Here is a 24,555-nt window from a genome sequence, read left to right as displayed (position 1 = left end):
ATCCCCACCTCCACCCCCTTGTTTCCTCCAAGACTCTTGAACTGTGTCACATGACCAGTCTAACCATCCCCCATTTCACTATAGTCTGAGACTTCCTGTAAGAATTCTTGTGAGTGATACTGTGTGGAAAAAAATGCTGTAATGAGTGTAATGTGGCGGCAACACAAAATGTGAGATGGTGCTGATTTTGAGCCAGTTCAGGTGACGTGTTTGAGTGGCAGAGCACTCCGTACAGCAGTGTTCACCTCCACAAATCTTTTGATGAATATGCATTTTGACTTTCCAACCAATAGTTGTATAAGTATAAAGAGACATTTTTTGTTCTGTATGCTAAATTTTTGCAACTTGCAACGCCGACAGCATTCCTCAGCTGAAACCTGACTGTAAGCCACATCCTGCTCTGTGCAGCTTGCAGACTCCATATCTACATCTTGTTTCAAATGCTGTTAATGCACATTCACTCTTTTTTTTAAGTCACCAAACTTAAAAAAAATAAATAAAATGAAAAATAAGCTCACATTGATAATGTTTGCCCTGTACTGGATCTGAGTATTAATGCACAATAATAAGGATACATTTTTTTGTTTTAATGATTTTTAAATTACTAATGTTGCATTCCACTGTTACAATGTATCAGTGTACCAAATCTTAAAATATGAAAATAAGGCAATAATGTTCAAATTTTGGTTTGAATAAAAACATCCTTGTCTTTTTGAATGTTGAATTTTTCAGTGAGGAGAAAACTTTGAGAGGCAGCAGCTGAGCGACAGTGAGTTTATTTAATATGTGCTGCAGGGCAGACAACACCTGTCTGACCACCTTTGCATGGCGCCTCTGTGAATACTTTCAGTCAAGATATCTGATTACACTACATCACAGGTTATTATTGTAAGGTGCATTTAGACAGATCTAGAAGGACAAGATCACAGTGTCAGTGATGTTAACATGTTAATATAACTCTTGTGACCATCTGCACATTTAGTGAAAATAGTCTTTTCTCACATGTAGTGATGAACAAACATTGCGTAGAATTAGCTCTCAACTCTTCTGATGAGGACTGTGAATCCTGCAATAGTTTTTTTTTTTTTTTTTTTTTCAAACTGTGTGTTGGTTGGTAAACAGAGGAGAAAATTGGAAGAAAAAAAATGAAAGTATAATTAACCAATGTAGTGAATTAATATGTAAAAGCAATACTGTTATGGCTTGAAGTTGCTCCAGGGGACCGTTTTGGCTGCTTTTTTTTTTTTTTTTTAACCTCATGCCAAAAAAGTGCCCAACCCGTAATGCTGCCAAGTTCTCCATCTGCTAAAACAACAGGCCATCACTATCCAGACTGTGAGCAGACTGCCAGGCCAAACACCACTGCAGCCAGAAATCATATGAGTCAGAGAAGAACCTCTAAAAACACGAAGCTCAGCCTCGCATCTGTTCCTGTGCCGCTGCGCTCGGTCAATGCTGTTCTCTTACCTGAGAGTTTGTTGTTGATGTTGCGTGCAGGCGGTTGGCTTGTGGTCCCAGACTAGAGGAGGAGAAACGGAAAACTCAACAGGCTTGCTAGTATGTCCCTGTGTGCATTAAAGACACCTCCTATACTACACAGTCTTTCCACTGAGGGAATTTTCAGTGAGTAAGAGAGGATGTTAAAGACGAGCCTGAGTCACCGTGAACTGGCTGCAGACCAAAGTCACACAAAAAGAAACACAAACACCAGCCAGCTGAAAATAAACACACATTAGTTTGCAGTTTAAGGACATTTCAAAAATAATAAAGAAGTATAGCCACTGTTAGTTACAGTGAAACATGTCCATGGATTCATGACGGTCCACCTCTTGACGATATGAAAGGTCCTGTCCAAGGGGGATACACTGTGTTTTGAGATAGTGTGTCAGGTCCACTCACTTGCAGACTGTCCACTGTCGGTATCACCATGACAAAGTTATCAGGAAAGAAGCCACAGCGCCCGTTCAGCTCTCCCTCCCACCAGCCTTCATCTTCTGTTTCCTTCAGATGGAGATTAAAAAGAAGCTCAAAACACGGCGCTGTCCTTTGGGACGTGAGGTTACCACACGGTCAAGCAAAAAAACTGAATTGGTCTTCTTTTATAATACTTTATGATTTTGATTTGTGTCATTTAAACATGCGTGTCATCTTGTGCACACATGATTTCCTTGAGAGCGAGACAACTGGTTTGGCAGGTTAAATGATACGACCTACCAGTAGCTAGTTCGTGAGAAAAGAAATTGCACCCGGAGGAGTTTTTTGAGTTTGTCAATAGTATGACATCATCAGGAAAACACATCATGCAAGATAAAAACAATAAAATGTGCTCGAACCTTTCTCAGTACCACAACAACGTCTCCTTGTTTCAGTTCCAACTCATCTTCTGCTTTGGCCTTGTAGTCAAACATGACCTGGCAGCACTCCTTCACTGAGGACACACAATATAAGAGATAACCTGATGAGGAACCTTAAAGAAGCATTGTCATACACATGTGATTGGAATAAAAGCTTTCAACAACAATGAAGAATCTTATCAGCCTTGTACGCAACCTTCACTTACTAAGTCAAAGTAAACCGCTGATCCCTCACTGATATTCCACTCTGTTGTAAGACTAGTGATTAATCAAGCAAGCTTACTGGAAGTATTTATTCTTGACCACACCCATAAACCATTCAGGTTAAAAGTACAGGTATTACCACTTGTAACGTTGAGGGTATGTCAGGGTAAAAATAAACCTGTCCGGTTGCTTTTAAAAATGCTGTTTAAAATTAGAAACAGTGTCAAAAACGAGGATAACCCCTTTAGTGTTTAAGTTCATGTTTTCACTTTACTTTACCTAACTTTAACTGTATTTATTATTTATTGTAATTTTGACTTAACAAAAAAATGTGAACTCACAGTTTTTTCCTTTGTTCCTCACACTCGCTCTCTGAGATATCTTAATGGGGGACAAAAACAAAATTTAAGTAGAAGGAAAATGGAAAAATATGTGTTTCAGGGAAGTTATTTCAGCGCTACGTACCTCCTTACTGAACACTGCGTCTGTGAGTTTGGGTCTTGCCCTGCCCTCGTTGTGCTTGATGTCTGTAAAAAGAGTATAAACAATAATGAGTTCAGCAGCTTTATATGTGTAAAATAAAAAAAACATATACATAGGTTTGGCTTCACCAACCTTTAGGGGAAACAAAGATTTCTTTGACAAAATTTGAAGGAAATGCTCCCACTTTGCCATTTTTTACCCCCATCCACCATCCATCTTCAATCTGTTGTATAGATTGTATCAAGGAGAGACAACATATAGCAAGAAAGCATGTGAGAGAAAAGAGATTAACAGATCATTACTTATCATTCCCTAAACATAAAGATTACAGTCAGATCTCTGATTGTTTGAACTAGTAAGATGTTTCTCCATAAAGCTGTCATTCGTCTGAGACTCTTTGTCAGCCTGGCGGCCAAATACAAAGCGAACGTAACACTGAAGCAATGAATGAAGGTTGTAGGTGCTTCGGGCTTCTCACCAGTAGACTACTGCGACTCCTTTGCAGAGCGTGCAGAGTCGCTGTTTGGTTATTGGAGCTCAAATGTGAATGTTTGAGCAGGGATTCGAAGGAACTTTACCTCTCTGATGATCTCAATAGTCTCGCCAACAACCAGCTCCAGCTCATCCTCATTCATGCGGCTGTAGGCGAACACTACCTCGCATTTCCTCGTCTGTTTCATCCTCTTTGCTGAAAACACAGAATCATCAGCCACATCGACAGGTGTGTGTTAAGTGTATAATCTACTGGTAATGCAGATGGAGAAATTAGTGTTTGGCTTGATAAAAGGCAGAGTAGTTAAGTCTGCAGGATGGTGGTAAGACTATGGTGCTCATTCATCTTTCTCTTGTGTCTGATCCCTAAAAGGTTCTGTGTTTGTCTTTATGTGCTCCCTCTTCATACGCTATAATTAAGCTTTGTGTAGTGAGGATGTGGTAAACCTATTTACAGTCAGCTTGCCTTCTGTACTGTCTTGCTGAGTGCACGCGCCACACTGACCACAATATTTAACACGTGTGATTTTAGAATATAGAGGTTTTAGCAGATAAACCCACCTGATTTGAATAGCATAGTCAAATATTTTCATGGTATTATTTGAGCCGCGGTTATTCATGCTGAAATAAGGGGATTATAAATATTGCTATACGTGCAGACTTGCAGTACTTTAAATGTAATAAAATCACCTCTAATTGACTGGAACTGATATAATGATGCCAGAAGGCAGCTAACTCTGGATCTTGTTCAGAGTCAAGTTTAAACAGATTTAATAGTTTAGGAGTATCATTCCGAATGGAGATGTCACACATCTGAAGTAATTGCTACCATCTCCCAACAAAATGATATAAAAGTTCTATCCATCGTAAACATTACATTTTTGTTTTTGTTTATTTGTTTTTTTTAAGAGTAAGTTGTTTTATTTTGAAATGTTGGATCATATTGTTTGAAAAAAAGGATTAGTGTGATAATTCGATTGGTTTTTAAATTATAGAAGTGCAAGAGTCGGATCACGTAAACGATTGATTGATTGATTGATTGATTGATTGATTGATTGATAGATTGAATCAATCAATCAATCAAAACAAAGTAATTCCAAAAGGAATATATAGTCTTTAAAATTGAAACCCTTCTCTGCTTTCTGGTCAAAGTGTGTGAGAATTTAGACTTAGCGTTGTACTTTTTCTGATGCTTCGTGGTTCCCTCTTGCTGTCACCCATCAAATAGACTGGCACCTCCTGTAAAGAGAACACAGAAAAAGGCATATTGTAACACATGCGGGTAAACACGAACACACACTACAGTTACAGAACAGTGCCGTGTGCCAACAAACCTTGACAAAGTTGGCAGGGAAGATGCCTCTCTTTCCTCTCAGCTCGCCCTCCAGCCACCCCTCCTCTCCGACCTTGGCGACATTCTTGATCACATCCCCCGCCCTCATTGTGATCTCGTCTGCCATGGTGCCCTCGAAGTCGGTCAGCACCAGCACCTCTACAGCGGCGGAGCCGTAAATGGGGCAGAAAATTAGATTCTTTGCACAAAGGCTGGTGTATACTTGCCTCACAAGTTGATGTGTCCTGACATTTCAAAAGCTCTAGAAGCTCTTGCCAAGGATACAGGCTGCGAGTGAATGTGGATTGTTACAGATAAACCGTACAGTTTTCTTTTGTCAGAAATCTTTCCTCACACATGGAAAACCATATTTTCCGTGTCAGTATTTTCCTGTGACATTAAGAGAACTTTACAGAAGTGAAAAACCAATAACTTGCAGAAAAGTTGGTGGGTTTTCCAGCACTCACTGACTTAATAAGATCTCTGGACACATCCAAATAATACGTTTACCCTCATTTTCAGCAAACAGAAATGCATATATTCAGTCTATGTAAAGCTATTCAGTCGTGCCACTGCTTTAGTGTTATTTGCATTTCAAATTAAAATATTTGATCAAATCAACAGCATTTTAAACACACACAGATCAACTTAATTGTATCAATACATAGCTGTTTTCTTTGTGTTTTACCAGGAAACTATGAAGCGGAGAGACGAAAACGTGTAGAAATTCTACTTCTAAACGTATAGAAAAAGCCATAACACTGACTCACCCATTGTGTCTTTCTTTTCGTTCTCCCTCTGATTTGAATATGTAATTCCTTCACAAAGCAGCAAACAAACTCTTGAGTTAGAAGGAGAACTGAAAGAGTGTGGTTGTGTTGTCTAAGACCGATAGATATGCTAGCCAAGGCCCTTCTTCCTACTTGTCAAACATTAACATTGAGCAACTTTTCCTGAGGCTAGTCATGACGAGTCAACATCAAGGAGTAGGATGGGTCATACAGTAGAGCAGAGAGAGAGAGAGAGAGAGTGAGAGAGAGAGAAGGAGGAGAAAGAGGAACAGGTAAGACAGGTTTGAAGTAAAAGAACAAAGCTCATAATAAGTGGCGCTTGCAGTGGAGCATGACAATATAGTTCATCTGCAGCAAAAAGAAATGTTACAACACAAAGGTCAGCATTCACAAGCAGAACAATTAGACTTTATTCCATCTTTTGCACTCTCTCAGCTATATGTTGTCACTATGGGATAAAATAGCTGCAGATTACAAATAAATTCAATTTCAATACCTCATGTGGGTTTGTTGGGAGGAGTGTGTTTGAGTGTCTGTCTGTGTTGTTGTGCGCCTGTTAAGGCAAAGTGGTTGGCCATTTATAGAAAGCAGAAGTGAGATAAGTAAGACTGAATTTCACAAACATAAATACGTTTTTTTTCCCAATAAAATATACTTTGCTACTTTTCTTTACCATGTGTTTTTTAATTTATGAATTTATTTTCCAATAAAATATGCTTAATTGTTATATAAAAGTTGTGGTTGTAGTAGCTAAGCGTCTCTCTGTCCTCCCCTTTGCTCAAGTTACAATACATTATTTTGGTCATCAGATAAGAGGACCAGCTCCACTCAAGCACTTCCTCATCTCCTCTGTTGACAAATAGGTCATGTCAGTTAAGTCGTCAATAGTGTGAAGAAGCCTGGGACATTGACCATTTTTGTCCTACAAGGTTTTGTCCTGGACGACATTCAGTGTCTTGTTTTAAAAAAGAACAATTTTTGTGTTTGAGATTTTAAAGAATCTATGAAATTATGTATTAATACAAACTGCCGATTTTAGAATAAGTCAACTACGCTAAAATGTACAAATTATGTACAATAAAATGGTATGATACAGAAGAAGAATGCCATTCCATCATATCTTCTGAAAAGAAAAAATTTCATTACACAATTGGAAACTGGCTACTTGAAGTCTTGATGGACAGGGAACACATTTTATGTGAAGTCCTTACTTTTGAATCCAGAAATGTCTCAGTTTGATGCTCATGATTTACATGGCGTCTTATAAAAGAATGATAAAGGAGAAGCTGCACTGTGTGATTTTTGCAGAATGCCCTAATCTCACACATGAAATGTCGCTCCATGCAGACATTTGACACTTCTTATTATTGTGTGTACATGAGTCAACCTAAGTTGTAATATGGTGAGTAAACACTCTTCAGACTTACCAATGATGTTTTAGGATCTCCAGATAGCATACGCTAATTTGTGAATTATTGGCGCTTAAACACAGGATGGCAGTGTCATCCAAAAATCTAGATATGTAGTTACTTGCTGTGCAGCTGCTGCACTTCTTTATGTGCACGATGAAGGAACCAGCGGCCCCCAGGGGTCCGTGTTTAAATTCATGGTCATACAGGGTCTTGACTTTTCCTTTTTGTCCAAGTTGGACAGCGCAACAGAAATCAGCTGTAACCCTAAATAGGTAAATAGGTTTACCTCCACTTGCTGCATTATTTTGGGGAGGAAATAAGTCTGCTAAGTGGTATTTAAAATTAGCAGTTGGAGACTGATCATATGGTTCTCGAGATGTTTATTCAGTGGGTGCACAGTGCTGCAGTTCACTGTGCGAACTGATGCAGGTTAAGTTGTTTGCTTCTTGTGACCTTTCCCGTAAATGTTAAGTGGAGAAAACTGCAATGATTGTTGTGGAGTGTCATTTCAAACAAATTGCTCTAATATGTAAGAGAAATTGCAATGAAAGACGCATCAAGGCGGGCATCAAAGAAATCAGTGTCTCTTTAATTTACAATCTCTAAGAAAAGAAAAAACAGTAACAACACCTACTTTTTAAAAAAAGCATTATTTCCTAAGCAGGTAATCTTTAAACAGTTAAACATGAATCTCAGTCTGTAGGCCTGTGTTACAAATAAGACCAGTGCACCCACAGCAAGGCACATATTGTGTAATTCAGATGTATTGACAGTTAGCCAAACAGAAATAAATTTAATCCTAAACTTCAACAAAAAACACAGGCACTGAGAGAACATTCTTATTGTAGGATTAGACATAATCCTTGTCATATAAACTGCCCTGTACTTCTGTTACAGACTATACACTAAACAACTGCTCGTTTTGAACCTGTTAAATGTTGACACGGTTGCACACAATTTACATGAACTGGCTAAACATCATTGGCTGGAGAAAAGCTTGCAATCTGCAAACAAAAATCACATAAACATCTATTGTAATAAGAACACATTCTCCTTTACATTATAAAGTCATAATCCTGCCTAACAGGTACAAAAACTACAATGAATGTCTCTGGAGGAAAAAAAAAATATAATCACTATCAGTATTATACATTGATTAGTGGTATCCAAGATCAAGCAAACAGCTACTGTGAAGAGTAGAAATCTGTGATAGTATAATGTTCCATGAACATGTTAAATGTTCAGGTAGTTAGCCTGATAACATTCTCCTACGCTGCCAGATATTGTTATAGATCTGTTGTACAATGACAGACTACAGAAAGTAACCTTTGACCCTGTACAGTTTGGTCCCATTGTCAGATCAGGGTCATTTGTAGAGTGCTGAATTGGCTAAACAGTGATGTGTTTTTTATGTCAACATGAACTACAGTGTATTTATTGCTGTCATTTTACTCCAGGCAAGACACAGTTCAAAACAACATGCCTGCTTCTTTTTTCTACGCTCATGGTTAGGGAATTAAGGTAGATTTCAATGCATATAGCAGTACCATAATTCACCTCGTAGGCTATTCAGAAAACATTTCTTCATTTTCACAAGTATAAGGCACAAGCTGATTTGATCTACAATGTAATTTTGTCTTGCTACTTCAAAATACAAGAGCAATTCAGTATTTATTAATTAACCCAAGTGAGAAAAGTGTAAATATTACTAAAATGCTGAACAGAAGAATTCACTATAAAAAGCAAAGAAACATTTAACACAAACTCGTGAGTTGTCATGAGACACAGCATTTCACCCTTAAACAGTGCTTCTACTAGTAACAAGCTGTATCCTGATGTAGTAACTGGTTGTGTCCAGTCAAAGTGAAATTAAAGCTTAAAAGTTTTCCTAGCAATAGACCCATAAAACATTTTAATCTGCATTTATTGATCCATTGTGATGGATAAAAATTACTGAGTCAGTTCCCATAACAACACAGAAAACAATTAAGATTTTCAGCAGACTGCTTCAACGCTCAAGTTTCTCCCACTTTATGGTCCTGTTCTGCCTCCTCTTCCTGTGCACCACCTTGCTCCCCATTGACCTGGAACTTGTCATGGGCCCATCGGGTGCTATTGGTGTTAGAGGCCCCGGTGGCTTTGCGGATGATGAATCGTGCCCTTCCACGCGAGAAGCTTCCCCGCCCTCGCCCTCGATTGTCCATCCACTTGCACTCTGCCTCCCCGTCTCTGTCGTCATGCTGGGAGGAAGCAAGGGGAAAGGAAAGAGGGGTTGTCAAGACAGATGTACAACAACCTGAGCTAGATTAGTCTAAGTTTCAACCAAGTGTGTGAATTTAAAGAGATAAGAGGCATGAAAGGGCAAGAGATTGACCCTACCAAGTAGTATTGTTTACTCTTGGGAGTGTACTCTGGGTCCCAGTCTTCACTTTTTGGATGTCCTGCCATGTTCATGGGGTTACTAAGTGAACTGTTTCCCTGATAGTTGCCTCTGTTCCAGCCCCTCCCACGAATTCGTACTTGCTTTAATTAGAGGAAAAGAAAAGCAGCTGAATAGAAGAGAAATCACTGACAGAACTATCCATAAAAGTCAAGTGTACAGTATAACTTGATGCAGTTATTCCTCCAATCTTTGCTCCTTAAAGAGGATCATATCTCCTTAAAACACAACCTACCCAACAAAGTTTGTTAAACTTACAAATCCTCCACGTGGCCTTCCTCTTTCAGGCCCTGGTAACTCCTTCTGACCCAGTCTTGCCCTATCAAAGCCTTCATCTTTGGAATCAGACTTATCCTGGGGCAAATCTCCTTCTTGTTGGGACTTGGAGGATGAGGAAGACGAGGACGAACTTGAGCGAGAGCGCTTCTTCTTATTTTTCCTTAAAGCAGAAATGGTACATGCAAACATCCTTCATGCCCAGCTGTTTATAGTGCAGGGTATATGAACAACAGTATTAAGCATATTTGTAGTATAGGGTGGTTAGACATACTTTGATTTCTTGTGGCTTTTGGAGGACTTTTCTGCAGACCTCTCTCTACTAGAATCTGGGGAATCCCCTGTATCTCTTCCCCGTTCCTGATTATAATCTCTTTCATGGGTGGAATATTTTTTACGGCGCTCAATATCCAAACGAAGGTCCATTGGGTCACCCTTTATTTTTTCCCCGCCGTCCTGGGCAAACCAAAACAGAACACAACGTAGTGGACAGACTTTGCATTAGCATGAAGATGCTATCATTCTGCTCTCAGCCAAGCTGGTCTGTAAACTAAATAGTGGAAAAAGGGGACGAACCCGTGTAACAGCCAGCTGGCATGAATAAAACCAAGTCATTCAGGAGTAAATTTTCCAGTGCACTTAAAGGGCCAGACCAGTAGTTTTGCATGTTTTTGGGATTACCTAATTTCAACCATTTTCCAAAGCATATGTTTGTAGATTGACTTCATTTCTTCAAGGTGGCTACTTAAATATGGTATGAAAATCAACTTGCAAAGTCTTGGAATTTGCTTGAAAAAGGGCAACATATCACAGTCAGCTTTATTTTATTTGTGTCAAAGTGATGTTACTGCATGGTCAGCCATCAGAAGGTTGTGTTTTTAAAAACCCCCTCACTGGTGCATTGAAGTGGGACATGCCAGACTTGAAGAATCCACTACTCAACAGCAACAAACGGCACCAACGTCATTCGTTGCTCGTTTGTTTTCCACATTTAACATGACTTCCAATAACAAGGTGCGTTTGCAAGTGGATTCAAAACAGTCTCCGATTACTCCCTGAGATGTGTTTTCTATTTCAAACAAGTTTTAAGTCATTGTCAGTTGATTATCATACCATACTGATGCCATGAACTGACACTAAAAGTTTCTGGGAAACCAATCTAAAGACTTTGAGGTATGCTGTTGGTGTATATGAATGCTATAGGGTATTTGGCTGTACATGCAAAACCACCTCTATCTTTAGCAGCAGTGAAGAAAAAAGAGAAAAAAGATACGATCATTCAATAATTTGAGTTTACTCAATTTAACTGTTTCTTTTTTTAGTAGTGTTTACACTTCATGTTTACAAATTGTTGGCCATATATGTCCATGCGCATCAATAAAAAAAACTGATGGTCTAGTCAAAAAGTTTAGCATGTCAAATATGAGCACAGGTGCATGTAGTGCTTGCTGTTGGTTATTTCCGTTCCTTATTTTTTTAAAGAATACTTACGAAGACAATTGCTTAGAGTCCTTTGAACAGCTTTGGCACAGTGGCTTCCATTTCTGACCTTATTTGATTCATTAGCCTTGGTCAGGCTTGTGCCAACAGTATAACTCACTCAATTCACCATGGGTGAAGGCGATATAACAAACAACAAAGTCAAAGTGCCTTATTTCGCATGTGCATTTCTTAGACTTTGAGCATCTCCCTTCAAGGAAAGCCACAGGCTTTAAGAGAGTGCAGTCTAAAGGCATCAGGCTTGCTCATTTGTTTGCTGTTGTTTGTTTTTCCAACATACTTCATACTGCAAAATGTTCAGTCACCTTGTAAGTGCCATCCTCTGAGCTTTTCATCGCCTCAAAAAGTTGAGAGTGTTTCTTAAAAGCACTCGTTGACACATCAATTCTTCTGTGGAAAAGAAACACAGTTAAAACAGACAATTAAATGCACATAGTAACGGGAACCACACCACAGCACAGCTACCAAAACATCAAAACTGTGAGACTACACTGAACTGCGAGGACAACACAAAACAGAAAAAAGAAAAAGAAAAACGGGTGGGAAAATAAAACTGACCTCCACCGAGCATGAGAACAAATAAGCCAAGATAGTCTGTTGATTTTCAGGTAGGAAAGGTGAGAGGAATACCTGAAAGCTGTTAAAAGAGGAGGTGAAGCCACAGCACACTGAAGGTGAGAGGGTCACTCAATAGGCGACTCTACCTGTGTATCTCTGGGCTTTTTCTTGGCTTCATCATTTCCTTCTCTGCAGCGCGTCTTTGGTACATGGTGAATCGTTCGTTAAGAGTCATGCCAGAAGATGGAAAGTGCTGAGCTGTCAGGGTAAACAATAAGAAATAAAGGCTATGGTAAATCCAGATTTATTTATTTATTAGATCATTATGGTTAATGTTGCAAATCAATGGTTTTATGGCAATATTGGATTTTTATACAATTTTTGCATCAATGTCATGAAATGTACCCTGATTTGTCAAGTATTTCATTCATTGGATTAACCAAAGACGGACATACCTCATGTTCATTGAGTCCATTAACAGTTTCCTAATTGTGATGTAGTTTGTCACTGATTTGAAAGTTAAAGATGAGCCTATGCTGAGTAACCTCCATGGCCAAAGTAAATACAATATGGTGTGTCATTCTTAAAAACGGATGCTTTCCTTCGTCACTGAAGAACCTGTGTCATTTTAAAGGAATCTGTGTTGGGAATAATAGGTCAAGACATGTCTTAGACACAGTTCGGGACTCACCTTTAATGTGGTGAACGATGGTGACAATATGTTGAGCAAACAGCTCAGAGGGACTCCTGGGTAACTGAGCAGCCTGTTGAACATGTTGAAAGATGGAGCGAAACTGCTGATCCTTTTTTGAGGACTGCACAAGATCCTGAGACAACTGTCGCTCCTCAGCTAAAATATCAGAAGAGCTGAAAATGACAAAAAAAAAGAATTACGACGATACATACGACAGCTATTTGGCTGTGCCTCTTCTTTATATATATATAAAATAGGCTAAAAACAAAACATAATGTTCCTCAATATGAACAACACAGGTAAAGCTTTGCAGTAAATGCATTGTTTTTCTTTTTCATAAGAAATCAGTATATCATCAGTTTACAACAGAAGTGCAGCTACTATTGCAAAGTCTACAGCAGGGTGCACAGGTCTGACCTCTGGCTCACTGAGGAAAGACCCCATATGGGACAAGAAACTATAGTTTGATGCTCACCTCATCAAGCTATCTCCAAGGAAATCCATTCTGACATTAAATTTAGCTTCCTGTTTTCTTGTGGACATGAGAGGTGAGTCCTCTCCCCTGACCATAAACATCTCTCTGTCAGAGTTCCTCCTCGGTGGTGGTGTTGGAGATGGGATAGAGGGAGATTTTGCCATCTTCCTGGCTTTACAACTCGTGTCTGGGGAGAGTTCCTCAAATTTTCCTGCTAACTCCCTCTTGGCGAGGGCGGCGGCAATGGCTGCTGCTTTATCGTGCTTCCGACTGAGATATATCTCCTCTGCCATGGCGTCGAGGTCACTGTTAGCTATCTGTGAATGGGCCGCATTCTGCCATTTGCCAAAACACTCTTCGAACAGTTCACGGGCTGAGTGAGTGACCTTGCTCTTTGGCTTAGAGGAGTCATCCCCATTGTGCCAGTCTTTGTGACATGGCTTTGAATGAGGCTTGATGATCACCTCCTCCTCTTCCTCTTCCAGAAAAGGAGAAGCTTTCAAAAAGCTGTTCAGAGACACTTCACTGTCAGCGTCGTCTTTGTACTTCCTCGACACTGAATCAGCGTTAGCTGCTGATGCTTTGCCATTTACTTTCCCCTGTTCCATATCCACATCATTTGCCTCTGTGTTCTTGCCATTTTCCCAAGCAGATGTAGCTTTTTTATTTTGCTCCTCGAGAAACCTAAACAACAACAAACAGATAAATAATTGCATCTAGCTGGACATGCTACTTGAGAAACTGCATAATGTAAATTTACAGAAAACCAAATGGTAGGGTCTTCACAAATTAAAACAGGGAAATCGGTCAGACAAGTCTTCTATCTATGAAAATAAAGACATAAAGCCTCAATGAATTTCAATGAAAAACAATGCTGTTTGACAAATCAAATATTTTGAAAATCCCTCTAAATCTCTGAATTTTATTTTAGTCTGCTGTGACAACCACACTTGACTACCCAAAGCTTGGAATGCCATGGGAACAACAAGACACAAGTTATTGTGTGATCTAAAAAAAAAAGGCATGTGAAAGCATTTTAACAACCAAACAAGGATTCATAATATGGTATGTGTATATCTATAAAGCTTGCATAGTTTGCTAAAACAATGTCAGAATTAATTTGAGAAGAAAAGTAAAATCAGCCTTACTTTCTGAAGGCAATAGAGATTGCTGTTTTATCTCCATCCAGGTATTCCTCATTGGAGAAGAAGTCAAAGCTGGAAAGCATTGGGTTTAGACCTTCACGTGAGGGTTTTTTCATGGAGGATGAACTACACACCATCTGCCAGGAGGGGGCGCCATTGCCGGTGTCATTTGTGCTTTTAGGGGAGGAACCAGACTGTTTAGTAGATTGGCTGCTCTGACCAGAGTTTACCAGAGGACTGGTTCTCTTTGGACTGCTGTTGCAGTCTGTCAGGGCCTGCCAGTTCCCCTCAGTTTTCCCATTGCCTGTGCCGTCTTTGGCATCTTCTGCCAACACCCCGACAGGCTCTACTGGATCCCCATCTCCCCCTCCTCCCTTTTGGACCTCCTTTGAGGCCGAGTGCTCCTCTGTCACATCTTTAGAGTTCTGATTAGCCAGCAGTAAGGATGGCCTGCATTTGGGAGAGGACGAGTGCGAGGAGGAGGAAGAATGCTGAGAGTGTCTAGATAATGGCGAGGAGGATCGGTCAGAGTGCTGAGTGTGACTTTGAGGGGGGCTCCCTGAGCGTTTCTGGAGGTTGTGCGATCGTCCACGCGGATGGTTTTGATGCTGCTGCTGTTGCTGCTGCTGCTGTTGTTGTTGTTGTTGCTGCTTTTGAGGGTACTGCTTGTAATTCTTCCAGTTGGGGCGGAAGTTGTTATTGTTATAGCCGCCGCCGCCGCCACCCCCACCACCACGCTGGTACCGTCCACGTGGGAAGTAGCCCCGACCTCGGCCCCTGAAGTTGTATGGTCTCCGGAAGCCGCGGTGGTAGCCCCGAAACTCTCGGTTGTTGTGGTATCCTCTCGGATATTTCTTCTCCCGGTTATAAGATGGAGAATGAGATCTTGACCGTGACCGAGACCTAGAGCTACGAAAAGGTTAAGGAGAGAAAGAAAGCACATAACTCCTTTCTGGAAAGAGACAGATGTAACACATGCTGAGTTTTTTCTGGTTTCTAGCCCCAAAAATAGAAAACTCCACAGAGATGTTATGTAATGCAACACTACCACAAACTATAAACCACAGCCTAAAATGAAGTTAAGTTCTGATACAGTTTCAACAAAAGACAGACACACATGCAGACACACTCTGTGTACACACTTTGATATCAAAGTGTATTTTTCTGTTGACCAGTGTTAAAAAAAAAAAAAGCCATTAAATGTAATATGCATCTACTTTTATTCAATGTTGTAAGACAGCAAGACACACAATTCCCTTTAGGCACATGCTTAATGATTTCATCTGATCATTTAGCTCACTGGCATACACAACAACAGGTCAACCCGGTCAGTATATAAATGCTTTGATTTTTTGCTATTCTTAAAATAAATATGAGAATATTAGGTACAGTGTAGTGCACTGAATGACATGATGGCTGAACACACAGGAAACTACAGGAACTCAGACTTTATGAATTTATGAATCTTTGGTGTAGGAAAACAACAACGATGACAACTTACAATACTGTTTGTTCACAAACAAACAATGATGAATACCACTTGTACAGTATAATACCACTTTAAACCAGTCTGTTCGATTTTCTTAAAACAGATGTTGCGCATGTAACAAGCAAGGTGGATACATACGAATTACAAAACCATAAAACACATTCTGACATAACTGCAGCTGCAGATAGCTGATATAGAACAGTTTGAATTGCCAAAACATGTCGGTATATAACATGTGGGCTTCCATGTTGAGAGAAGCAAACAAAAGAGCGGTGCACGGAGAAAAGCTGAGATTTCACAGCGTGGAGCTGAGCCAGGCTGCAGGTTCAGACAAGTCCACATGGTGGCTCTGCTGCGCTTCTCATTTGAAAATAATAATGCCTCGTTTTTTACTCAACCCTGAACACTTTAACACAGCCCTGCGAATATAACCGCAATACAGGATGTTCTCTACTTCAGATTAATAATTTTATCAGCCAAACTTTTATGTTTAAACCTAACCACATTTCTACACAACAGTCACAACTTTCTACTGCGTTCTAAGAGATGCTCTACATGTTGTATCACTTTTGTTTTCAACAAACTACATCTTCAACAACTTTTCTACAATTGTCGATAAAGAAAAAGTGACTGCTCAGTCAGTTTCCCGTTGAAATGTTACTATAATGAAGATTTCCTAAAGCATGTTAATGACTGACAACAAGCTGACAACATATTGCAGCACTATATTTCTAAACTGACAGAGCCAAGCAGTGCAGCGCTACATGCAAACACATTATAAAGCCATAGTAAAAAGGCTGAAAAAGCACATAACTCACCTAGTGTGTTTTTTCATTGGAATACAGAGTGATTAAAGAAGGCAGCGCACTGAGCAGCACTGCACACTCACAGTGCGAGCTACAGATACTGCAGCTCCTCTGGCCAGCTCTGGTGAAGCGGGGAGTCACATGGACCATATGAGGGGGAAAAAAAAATCTACGCAAATCCTTTGACTCTATGCTTGCCAGTTACAAGGGCTGTTCAACCAATGTAGGGAGGCTTTATAAAAAGATCTATTGGACCAAAATACAAATTTATGTAATATTCCAGCAAGATACAATATAGCTTCTCTTATTATATTTTACATAAGTCACTAAGGAAAGTCGCTACACTGTGTCCCATTTAAGCCCTGAGGTGTTAAAAGCAAGGGATGGTGACAGTGAGAGATGGTGAAGATTAAGCTCCAAACTGGAACTGGTTTCTCGGTTTTAGTTATCAGTCCTGTCAACATGTTGGGGATGTTTTCCCCAGGAGGTTGTAGGGGAATAAATCATTTCCGTGTGTGTGTGTGTGTGTGTGTGTGTGTGTGTGTTTCTTTCCTTGGGTGTTGGTATTTCTGTAAAACCTGTGCAAATGTGTGCATTCATGGTTTTACAGTTCCACAAGCCCATGTGCACGTTGTGCTCAGGAAGAGTTAACCATTAGATTCCTTCCATGTCTCTTCTTTATGCTAATTTTAATGTGAGCTGCGACGCTGCCAGGAAATGGGCTGCCCTGCCATGCCACAGTCATTCTGCCAGAAACAGCAGAGGCATCGGAGTGAAGCTTGGCCTTTTCTTCCAAGTGCACATCATAGCCAGCAGATCACCCCACAGCCAGGGCATTTTTGCTTAAGCAAAGCAAAAAAACACTTAGACTTGATAAAATATTTCCATATGCCACTGAGGTTGAAATATATACAAATGTGTTCCCATGTATTGCAAACAATATTACTGAATAATATTCTCTCAAGCTTCTGTTAAGTCACTAACCAGCAGCTGAACTCTTTCTCAAACTCCTCTAGACACAGAAGCTGAAGCCAGTCTTTGGGTCAGACCCAAATCCATTAATACGCTACACCAGCTTTTGTCCATTCATATGAGAACTAAACTCATGAAGTCGAGGACAAGAGAAAGTCTTGCAGATGGCAATCAACAGATACGCAGCTAACAGGAAAGGCTGATAACACAACACAGAGCTGCCTGTTGACATGCTCCCACTGTCAAAATAAATTACTTGCAAATACTTACTAAAAATAATAACTTCACAACACATCTTAACAGCACATTGTACTTTTAATTTTAGCCCATCCTTGAAGGATGGGCTAAAATTTACTACATAGAATTAGTGGGAAATATGCAGGAAAAATGGGATGATCAATGTTGATGTCCTTGCTTAACCTGGCGGCATTTTGTCTGTTGCACCTGCTGCTAGTTTCCAGTTATTCATGCTTCAGGAATTAGGTGGGTCAGTGCATTCTACGCTCATATATACTGCAACACAGTTTGCTCTAGACGAAGGCTCAGAACGGCAATAACAAAGCTAAATAAGGGTCGAAGGAAAACCAGGTTGCTCTTGTCCCCAAGGAAACAACACAGCAAAGAGATTTGTCAAACAGAATGCATGGTTCATAAAATGGACTCTACCTGTAACGACGCCTCCTGGACCGGGACCTGGAGCGACTTCTGGATCGCGAGGTGGAGCGGGATCTTGACCGGGACCTTGAGCGGCTCCGAGACCTTGAGGCTGATTTTGTTGATCTGGACATCACTGCAGCCAGCCCACCTCAAACTGTCACACAAAAGAGTTGTACGTCCGAGTTAGGATTTGGAAAATGTAAGAACCCAAACAGTACAAATAAAAAAAAAAACAAAAAAAAAAAAACAAATGGATAAAAAATAAAGGCCTTTTCAAATCACCTTTTCAAGCTGCACAGAATGGGTACTAACCATCTGCGCCAACAGCTGAATGAGCAATTAGCACAGTTGAAAAAAATGAATTTAAAGAAAGCAGAGATCCGTTAATCCGTTAAATAAAATATCCAACACCGATTAGCCATCCGAGATGCGCTTCAAAAGCCCAGTTGGTGCAAAAGCTGAGTGAAGAAACGGAGCAGCTGTGAAAAAGGAAGAAGGCAATTGAGAGTAGTGTAGGGCATCCAAACAGAACCAGTTTTATTTAGTCAGCGATCATTTGCATAGAGGGCAGTCTTACGTCAGTCATCTGACTTCTTAACTGTCGAGCCAACTATAAAATATTTAACACAAAGATACGCTTATCAGTAAGATATGCCAAACCTGTTCTAGAAGGTATACACCAAATATGATGGTGACAGAAATGCTTGTTCCCTTCACACTAAATAGCCAATACAGCTTTAGTGTTCAGTGCTATTGTTTTTCTAAGTTTCTTTGAATGACTCACCCATACATATACCATAAGTCTCTCCACCACCATCATTTTATGCTATATATGTGTCAAATAGATGAATACAGTCCTGCTAGTAAACAAATGTAGTGCGTATATGTCTCTACAGAAAATTTAACACCAGTCTCGTCCAGTATTTGCTTAGTTGTTGTTCCGCTTTCTCATTTGAGATTAAAAGTACTAGTTACTGTTAAACTCGCACCTAGCTGGTCCAAAGTTAAATACTTCAGCTCACCATCAGTCCACTTAGGTGATGGGAAAGTAGTTAAATTCCTCTGTAGCTAACTCACCATATTTGCTTGTGGTTAAAGATCCGCTGTGAATATGCTACAAGAGAATATGCTGCACTTTTAACTTCATGCTCAGTGCACACAGGTCTCAGATATACTTATAACTTCAAAGGATGTTTCCGCTCAACTCCTCCAGGGTTTCACTTGTACACTCTCAAAATTATTAATACAACTCTATAGTAGGAGCATCTAATTCTTCCCAAGGCTCACACGGCATTATCTGTGACATATGGTCCTCGTAGAACAGTAAATGCCAGGGATCAAATAATTGATCTTTCATTATGAGAGTCATCTTCAGAGACTTTAGAAGGAGGAAATTGCCGACTACACATGACGGGGGATTTCAAAACCAGTGCACGCTATCACATGGTGGTCCTTGTGTGTATCCTTGCTACTATTTTGGAGAGTATTGAAATGGATCCCCCCCCCCCCCCCCCCCCCCTCCTCTTCATGCTCGGTGAACTTCGCACTCTCCTCATTCCTGGCAGCTTGTTGTTTTTGGCTTTCAGATAATAATTTCCTGAAGGTCCAGCCTCAACAAACCGTCAATTTAGCTTACTGTGCACATTGAAAAGTATGGCATTCAGATGTGCCCCTTTCCAGCATGTGGTAGCACATGTAAAGCAAATACATTGGGACAGTCTTCTTAATTTTGCTTTATATACAAGAGGAAGTTATCCTTGAAAGCAATTCAAGGGGCAAAATCCAACTGTAGTGAATTGTTCTGAGTTAGTTATAATAGCTGTATAAAAATGTTGAAAACCAGCACATCTGCGTTTCAGACATTTTCACATGGCTGAAAATAGTTTTCCCGAAACTTCTGAATGGGTGTCATCAGAAACTGTAAACAAAACGGCTACACACAGCTATGGTTCCCTAGCTGTTGAAACTACTGCATTATGCCTGCTTTATTAACTCAAACAACCTTATGTCTGTGTATGTGTATAAGGATCCCAAGCATTGTCTTTGCCTCCTGTACTCAGTATGAAAACTAGTGGGCAGAATTGAACAGTGGGCTCTGTTTCCATTGATAACCAGCTGCAGCTGCTGCTCCTCCACACTGTGTGGTCGGCAGCCTAATCACTGAGATTTCAGCCTCTCTCAAAAAGGCTGTGGCAAGCTCGGTCTTTAATCACTTGCTACTAGATTTCAGCACACCAGAACAGTTAATGACATGGGCGCACAAATGCAAACACACGTCTTTCTATACTTTTCTGGGACTTTTTATGTATTTATTTATTTATTTTTTTTAAAGATGACTAAACCGAGAGCAAAAAAAAAACACTTTGTCAATTGCCATCATCAACATATGTGTCAACAACTGAAATGCCATGCCATTGCACTTGTCAACTCTGTGCTAAATCCTTCACTTTATGGTGCAGGCACAAATAGCTGCACAGTAGCAAGACAAAACAATATTTTTCCTAGTTTAAAGTCTAACTTGACCCCTCTGGGCTTCACTCCCAGGTCACCATGTTATTGATTATCTCGTGCTTGGATCATCTGTTGTAAGATTTTGGGACAAACAGAATCATCACAGTATATTAGCTGGTATCTGAATGAACAACCTTTCTCACCTCATTTAAAACAAACAAAAAAAAAAAAAAACATTAACAACATTCCAAACTAGAAAAACAGGTCTTGAACACATAACTGAAGTAACACTGGGTAGTGAATAGAAGTTCAGTACTGTGAATATGCACATGATTAAGAGTCCCCTTGGAGGAGGGAGCGACAGCTGTATAATCCTCATCAGCTGCTTACTTCATGTAACAGCAAAAGTAGCTCTGATCAACAATGGTCCAGCAACTTGATACATGGCTCAAAGCATAGGAGAAGAAACGGTCCACTCAATCAACCACCCCATCATTAGGGCTGGGATGCCACAGTGGCAGCTGGAATCACATTTGCTATCTATATGTGCCCCTGAGACTCCAAGCCCGCTATTTCAGAAAAGCCAAAGCAACTGTCATTGGCACAATCTTTGGTTATTGACATGTAAGTGAGACACTTTCGCATGCCGGGTCTGTTAATGGATAGCGAACCCACTGGCAGCGCTGTTTCAGACGAGATAAACTTTGCAGCTTCCTCCTTTTTGGTTGTTTAATGAAACAATAAATCTTCTTCTGACTAGCCTGCTTCACTCAGCTATGTATGAATGAGTATTAGCTGACTTGTTTGTCTTGAGGGAGCTACTCTAGACTGTTAGACAAACAGATGACCTCACGCATGAAATTTCATGCAACATTATTCTTTGCTAATCACCTACAATGACAGATGAACACCTTTCAGCTTGGCATTGAACTTGGCTGCAAGTTTAATGATAACATGATCCCAGTAGCACCTAACTTCCTGCCAGCTAAGGCAGTTCAGTATCACTCTATTCTCAACTGGGTAGTCTGTTTTGTTTGGAAAGACCTGTTCGGCTTTTTATCATTTAGTTCCAGTTGAAAATGTATTACACAAACAGTTGGCAACTTAAAAACTGTACGGTTTTCCCCCAACGCACATGAGGCTACTTCTGCCTGGAAAATGGCATACGGCAGAGTGACACTGAGGCATCCTCACACCGACATGCCTCTCATCTGTCTGTCATCACCACGTTTGTGGAACACAAGGGGGGGAACTCAGCAGTTAAAGGTCCTCTCTATTTTGGTCAGTTGGTAACAGCCTGGCAAATGATGAGTTATAGTTGTTTATTTTCAAAATGATTACAATTGATTTTGTGTTTCCCTGTGCCCATCTCGTAAGCATAAAGCTGGAGACACAGTTGGTGTGGCAGAGAGTGGTATGTTGTATAACCAGAGTACTTTCATTTCTGATGTGGCGGCACCAGTTTGTTTCACTGACTGAGGAGTTCCACACCCAGATGGTGCCAATAAAGTTGCACGCAAGCTGCACCATATTCATATATTTTGCCTATGAAGAACTTGCACAAATGTGATCTCCACCGACAGCAGCCTATGACACATACACATGGAGAGTTGATTAAGTGGTCATCTCTATATCCTCACAAAGAAAGTGGCACAGACAGTCAGAACAGAAGTGAATGTGTTGTACTGCCACTTCAGTACGTGCCAGCATATTTAAACTTGGGCACACCTTTTCATTGTGTGTGCACTTTATGTGCAGCTGGTGTTTGTTAAAGAGGATCAACCTCAACCAGGATCCATGTAGCCCAGCAGGAAATTGCAATTTTTTTCTTTTTTTCTTTATTTTTTGCATCACTGCATCCCAGAAATAGATTCACATTGAACCGCCAAAGCCAGTTATATGAGCATGTACAGGAAACTCATGACTAAGAGACGCTTCTTGTTGCTGTGTGTAACTTGTTGGGCTTAATTGTAGCTGTTTACTGTAGAGGGAGGGACAATTTAGTCAAACCTGCAATCTTGTCATAGGGCCAACCACTAAAAACAACAGTCCTACTACTGGTAAAATTAAACATCTCGTTTTACTGAGGTTCTCCTACAGTCCTCAGGTGGTCCGGTGATCTATTAAATCACATTCAAGATATAAATATTGACTAATAGTAGCCTATCTGCATAAGGCTGCTGAGCATCAAGCAAATTATTCAACCCTTACTTCACAGATATTTTCACTACAGCTGTTCAAATGACATCATTGGACTTAAAATGAAAGCATATCAGAGGCAGTGGGTCATGTTCTGGATGGGATGGACACTGCATCCCGCTGTTTCCATAATGATGTATAAATCAGGTTCAGAAAAATAAGTAATCTAACATTTAACATCAGAGAAGCATTCCGAACAATGGCTCCCTCAGAAGACCAAATACCCCTATATATGGTCTAACAATTTACTGACCAAATGCTGATATTTTTCCAGTCGGTATTTGTAACCAGGAACGGGATATCGCTGGATTTTCAGTGACATTTTGCCATGGATCAGAGACTGAGCTGCGTACCTTCCACACAACCGACTGTAAGCTTCATTTTCCATACTGCTGCCATTATGTCATAAACATATAATCTTTCGCGCAAATTATTGCCCAAAGAATAAAGAGAAAATGAATAAGACTAAGCCACTTACCGGTCAGCGTTGTCGTTCAGTTCTGTCGCGTCACATTCAGGCACCACGGCGTAAATCTGCAGAAATGACTTAAAGACAGTTTCTCCCTGGTCTTGTCTGTGTGTCTGTGCTCTTGTGCCCAACTTGTGTCAAGTGAGTGTGTGTGTATATGTGTGTGTGCGTGTTAGCGTGTGTCGGCTGAAGTCTGCGGTGTTGAGAGAGAGGGGGTGTGACCGCTCCGTGTGGTTCAGAGGTTCATATTTCCTTTCCGCCTTCGCCGTCTGTCAAAACACCGTCTTTAAAAGAATGAATGAGCTCTGTAACCGTGCATTAGAAATATAGGAGGCTAACCGTGCCCTGTGTCCCTGTAATAACATCATTCTGTCATGGAAGCCCAATAATCCCTGGCGAAAAGTCACTGTAGTAACCTTATTCCTACAGGGAGCAGCTACTGTGTCTGTGGTGCACAGTGGCGTTTAGTGACGTGTATTATAGTGGGAATATATATAATAATATGATGCCTGCAATGTTGAATTTGTTGACACCGTGATAGAGATGCATGGACTAGACTGTAGTCTATATTTAATGCAGTTCAGTGCAAGACCACCTTTATTACTTTTTTTTGTTATAAACATGTAATTGAATTTCCATCAGTGTGAACAAAAATTTAACATTATTAACTCTATAAAAGTAGAATTTCTATTGGTTGAATTGCAATAGATTGTATAGGTGTGCCTAATAAAGTGGCCCCTGGGTTTATATTTCGGCAGGAATTGTACCTTTCATGTTATATATGACATATATGTCCCTAGAGTGATGTTGCCACATATGTCACTTATATAATTGTCACATATATACATCCTCTGGATATATGAAGACACAAAAACATCTATGAAATACCCATAGTTAAACTTATACATATGTTAAAAATATCCATATGATGAAGTTTTATATGGTATAACAAGTTGAGATCATATATGTTAATGATATATATTTAATTTGTGCACGTTAATTAAAAGAACACACATGTTGTTTTTCCTATTCATTTTAAACATGTCTATCTTCCTATTCTGGCAAAGTGGTGTCGGACATTTGGATCCCACTGTTTATAATATCAACATATATTGACTGGCTTTGGGATGAATATATATAATTATGTAACATATGTCTACAATATAAGCAAACGTACATCTTTGTATGGGTTTAATAGGTTCCATACATAATTTATATATACTGTATGTTATATGAAATATATATATGAAAATTCAATACATGTACATATATAAAATTTGCATATGGGTCCACAGCATGTAGGCCTATTATTTGTATAGTCATAGTTAGTAGATTCTTGCAGATGAATTAGATCC

General features: G+C 40.0%; 2 protein-coding genes across 6 annotated transcripts in view; both read right to left on the bottom strand.

Annotated features, from left to right (window-relative positions):
• Positions 1-5,812, bottom strand: part of mnmip1 (manchette microtubule inner protein 1) — a 12,037-nt gene extending 6,225 nt beyond the window's left edge. The window contains exons 1-10 of the mRNA XM_023415257.2: positions 5,637-5,812; positions 4,868-5,025; positions 4,715-4,772; positions 3,620-3,729; positions 3,174-3,264; positions 3,024-3,085; positions 2,900-2,939; positions 2,334-2,428; positions 1,900-2,001; positions 1,468-1,519 (exon numbers count right to left, since the gene is read on the bottom strand). Of these exons, the coding sequence (XP_023271025.1) occupies positions 1,468-1,519; positions 1,900-2,001; positions 2,334-2,428; positions 2,900-2,939; positions 3,024-3,085; positions 3,174-3,264; positions 3,620-3,729; positions 4,715-4,772; positions 4,868-5,025; positions 5,637-5,640 (772 nt within the window). The 5' untranslated portion in view covers positions 5,641-5,812. The remainder of the gene's footprint in view (positions 1-1,467; positions 1,520-1,899; positions 2,002-2,333; positions 2,429-2,899; positions 2,940-3,023; positions 3,086-3,173; positions 3,265-3,619; positions 3,730-4,714; positions 4,773-4,867; positions 5,026-5,636) is intronic.
• A 1,825-nt stretch (positions 5,813-7,637) lies between these two features.
• On the bottom strand, positions 7,638-23,374 carry thrap3a (thyroid hormone receptor associated protein 3a). 5 transcript variants are annotated; one of them, XM_087176319.1, is made up of 11 exons: positions 23,210-23,370; positions 18,091-18,235; positions 14,161-15,066; positions 13,013-13,696; positions 12,535-12,710; positions 11,990-12,101; positions 11,591-11,672; positions 10,060-10,241; positions 9,768-9,948; positions 9,449-9,592; positions 7,638-9,309 (listed from the first exon to the last, which is right to left on the bottom strand). In XM_087176319.1, the coding sequence occupies exons 2-11, from the start codon at positions 18,210-18,212 to the stop codon at positions 9,085-9,087; spliced, it is 2,814 nt and encodes a 937-aa protein (XP_087032445.1). In that variant the 5' UTR covers positions 18,213-18,235; positions 23,210-23,370; the 3' UTR covers positions 7,638-9,084. The 5 variants fall into 5 exon arrangements, with proteins under 5 accessions (XP_087032445.1, XP_023271004.1, XP_023271005.1 ...); XM_023415236.2 differs by having other exon boundaries at positions 11,591-11,675; positions 23,210-23,369; XM_023415237.2 differs by lacking the exon at positions 23,210-23,370 and adding an exon at positions 18,364-18,553 and having other exon boundaries at positions 11,591-11,675.
• Between the last annotated feature and the right edge of the window lie 1,181 nt (positions 23,375-24,555).

The sequence above is a fragment of the Seriola lalandi genome, unplaced genomic scaffold, assembly GCF_002814215.2.
Source record: "Seriola lalandi dorsalis isolate HSWRI2012SDOR001 ecotype SW California unplaced genomic scaffold, Sedor1 jcf7180002054546, whole genome shotgun sequence".
In the NCBI taxonomy this organism is placed as follows: Eukaryota; Metazoa; Chordata; class Actinopteri; order Carangiformes; family Carangidae; genus Seriola; species Seriola lalandi.
Note: the sequence above shows the minus strand (reverse complement) of the source record. Positions and strands in the feature narration are given on the sequence as shown.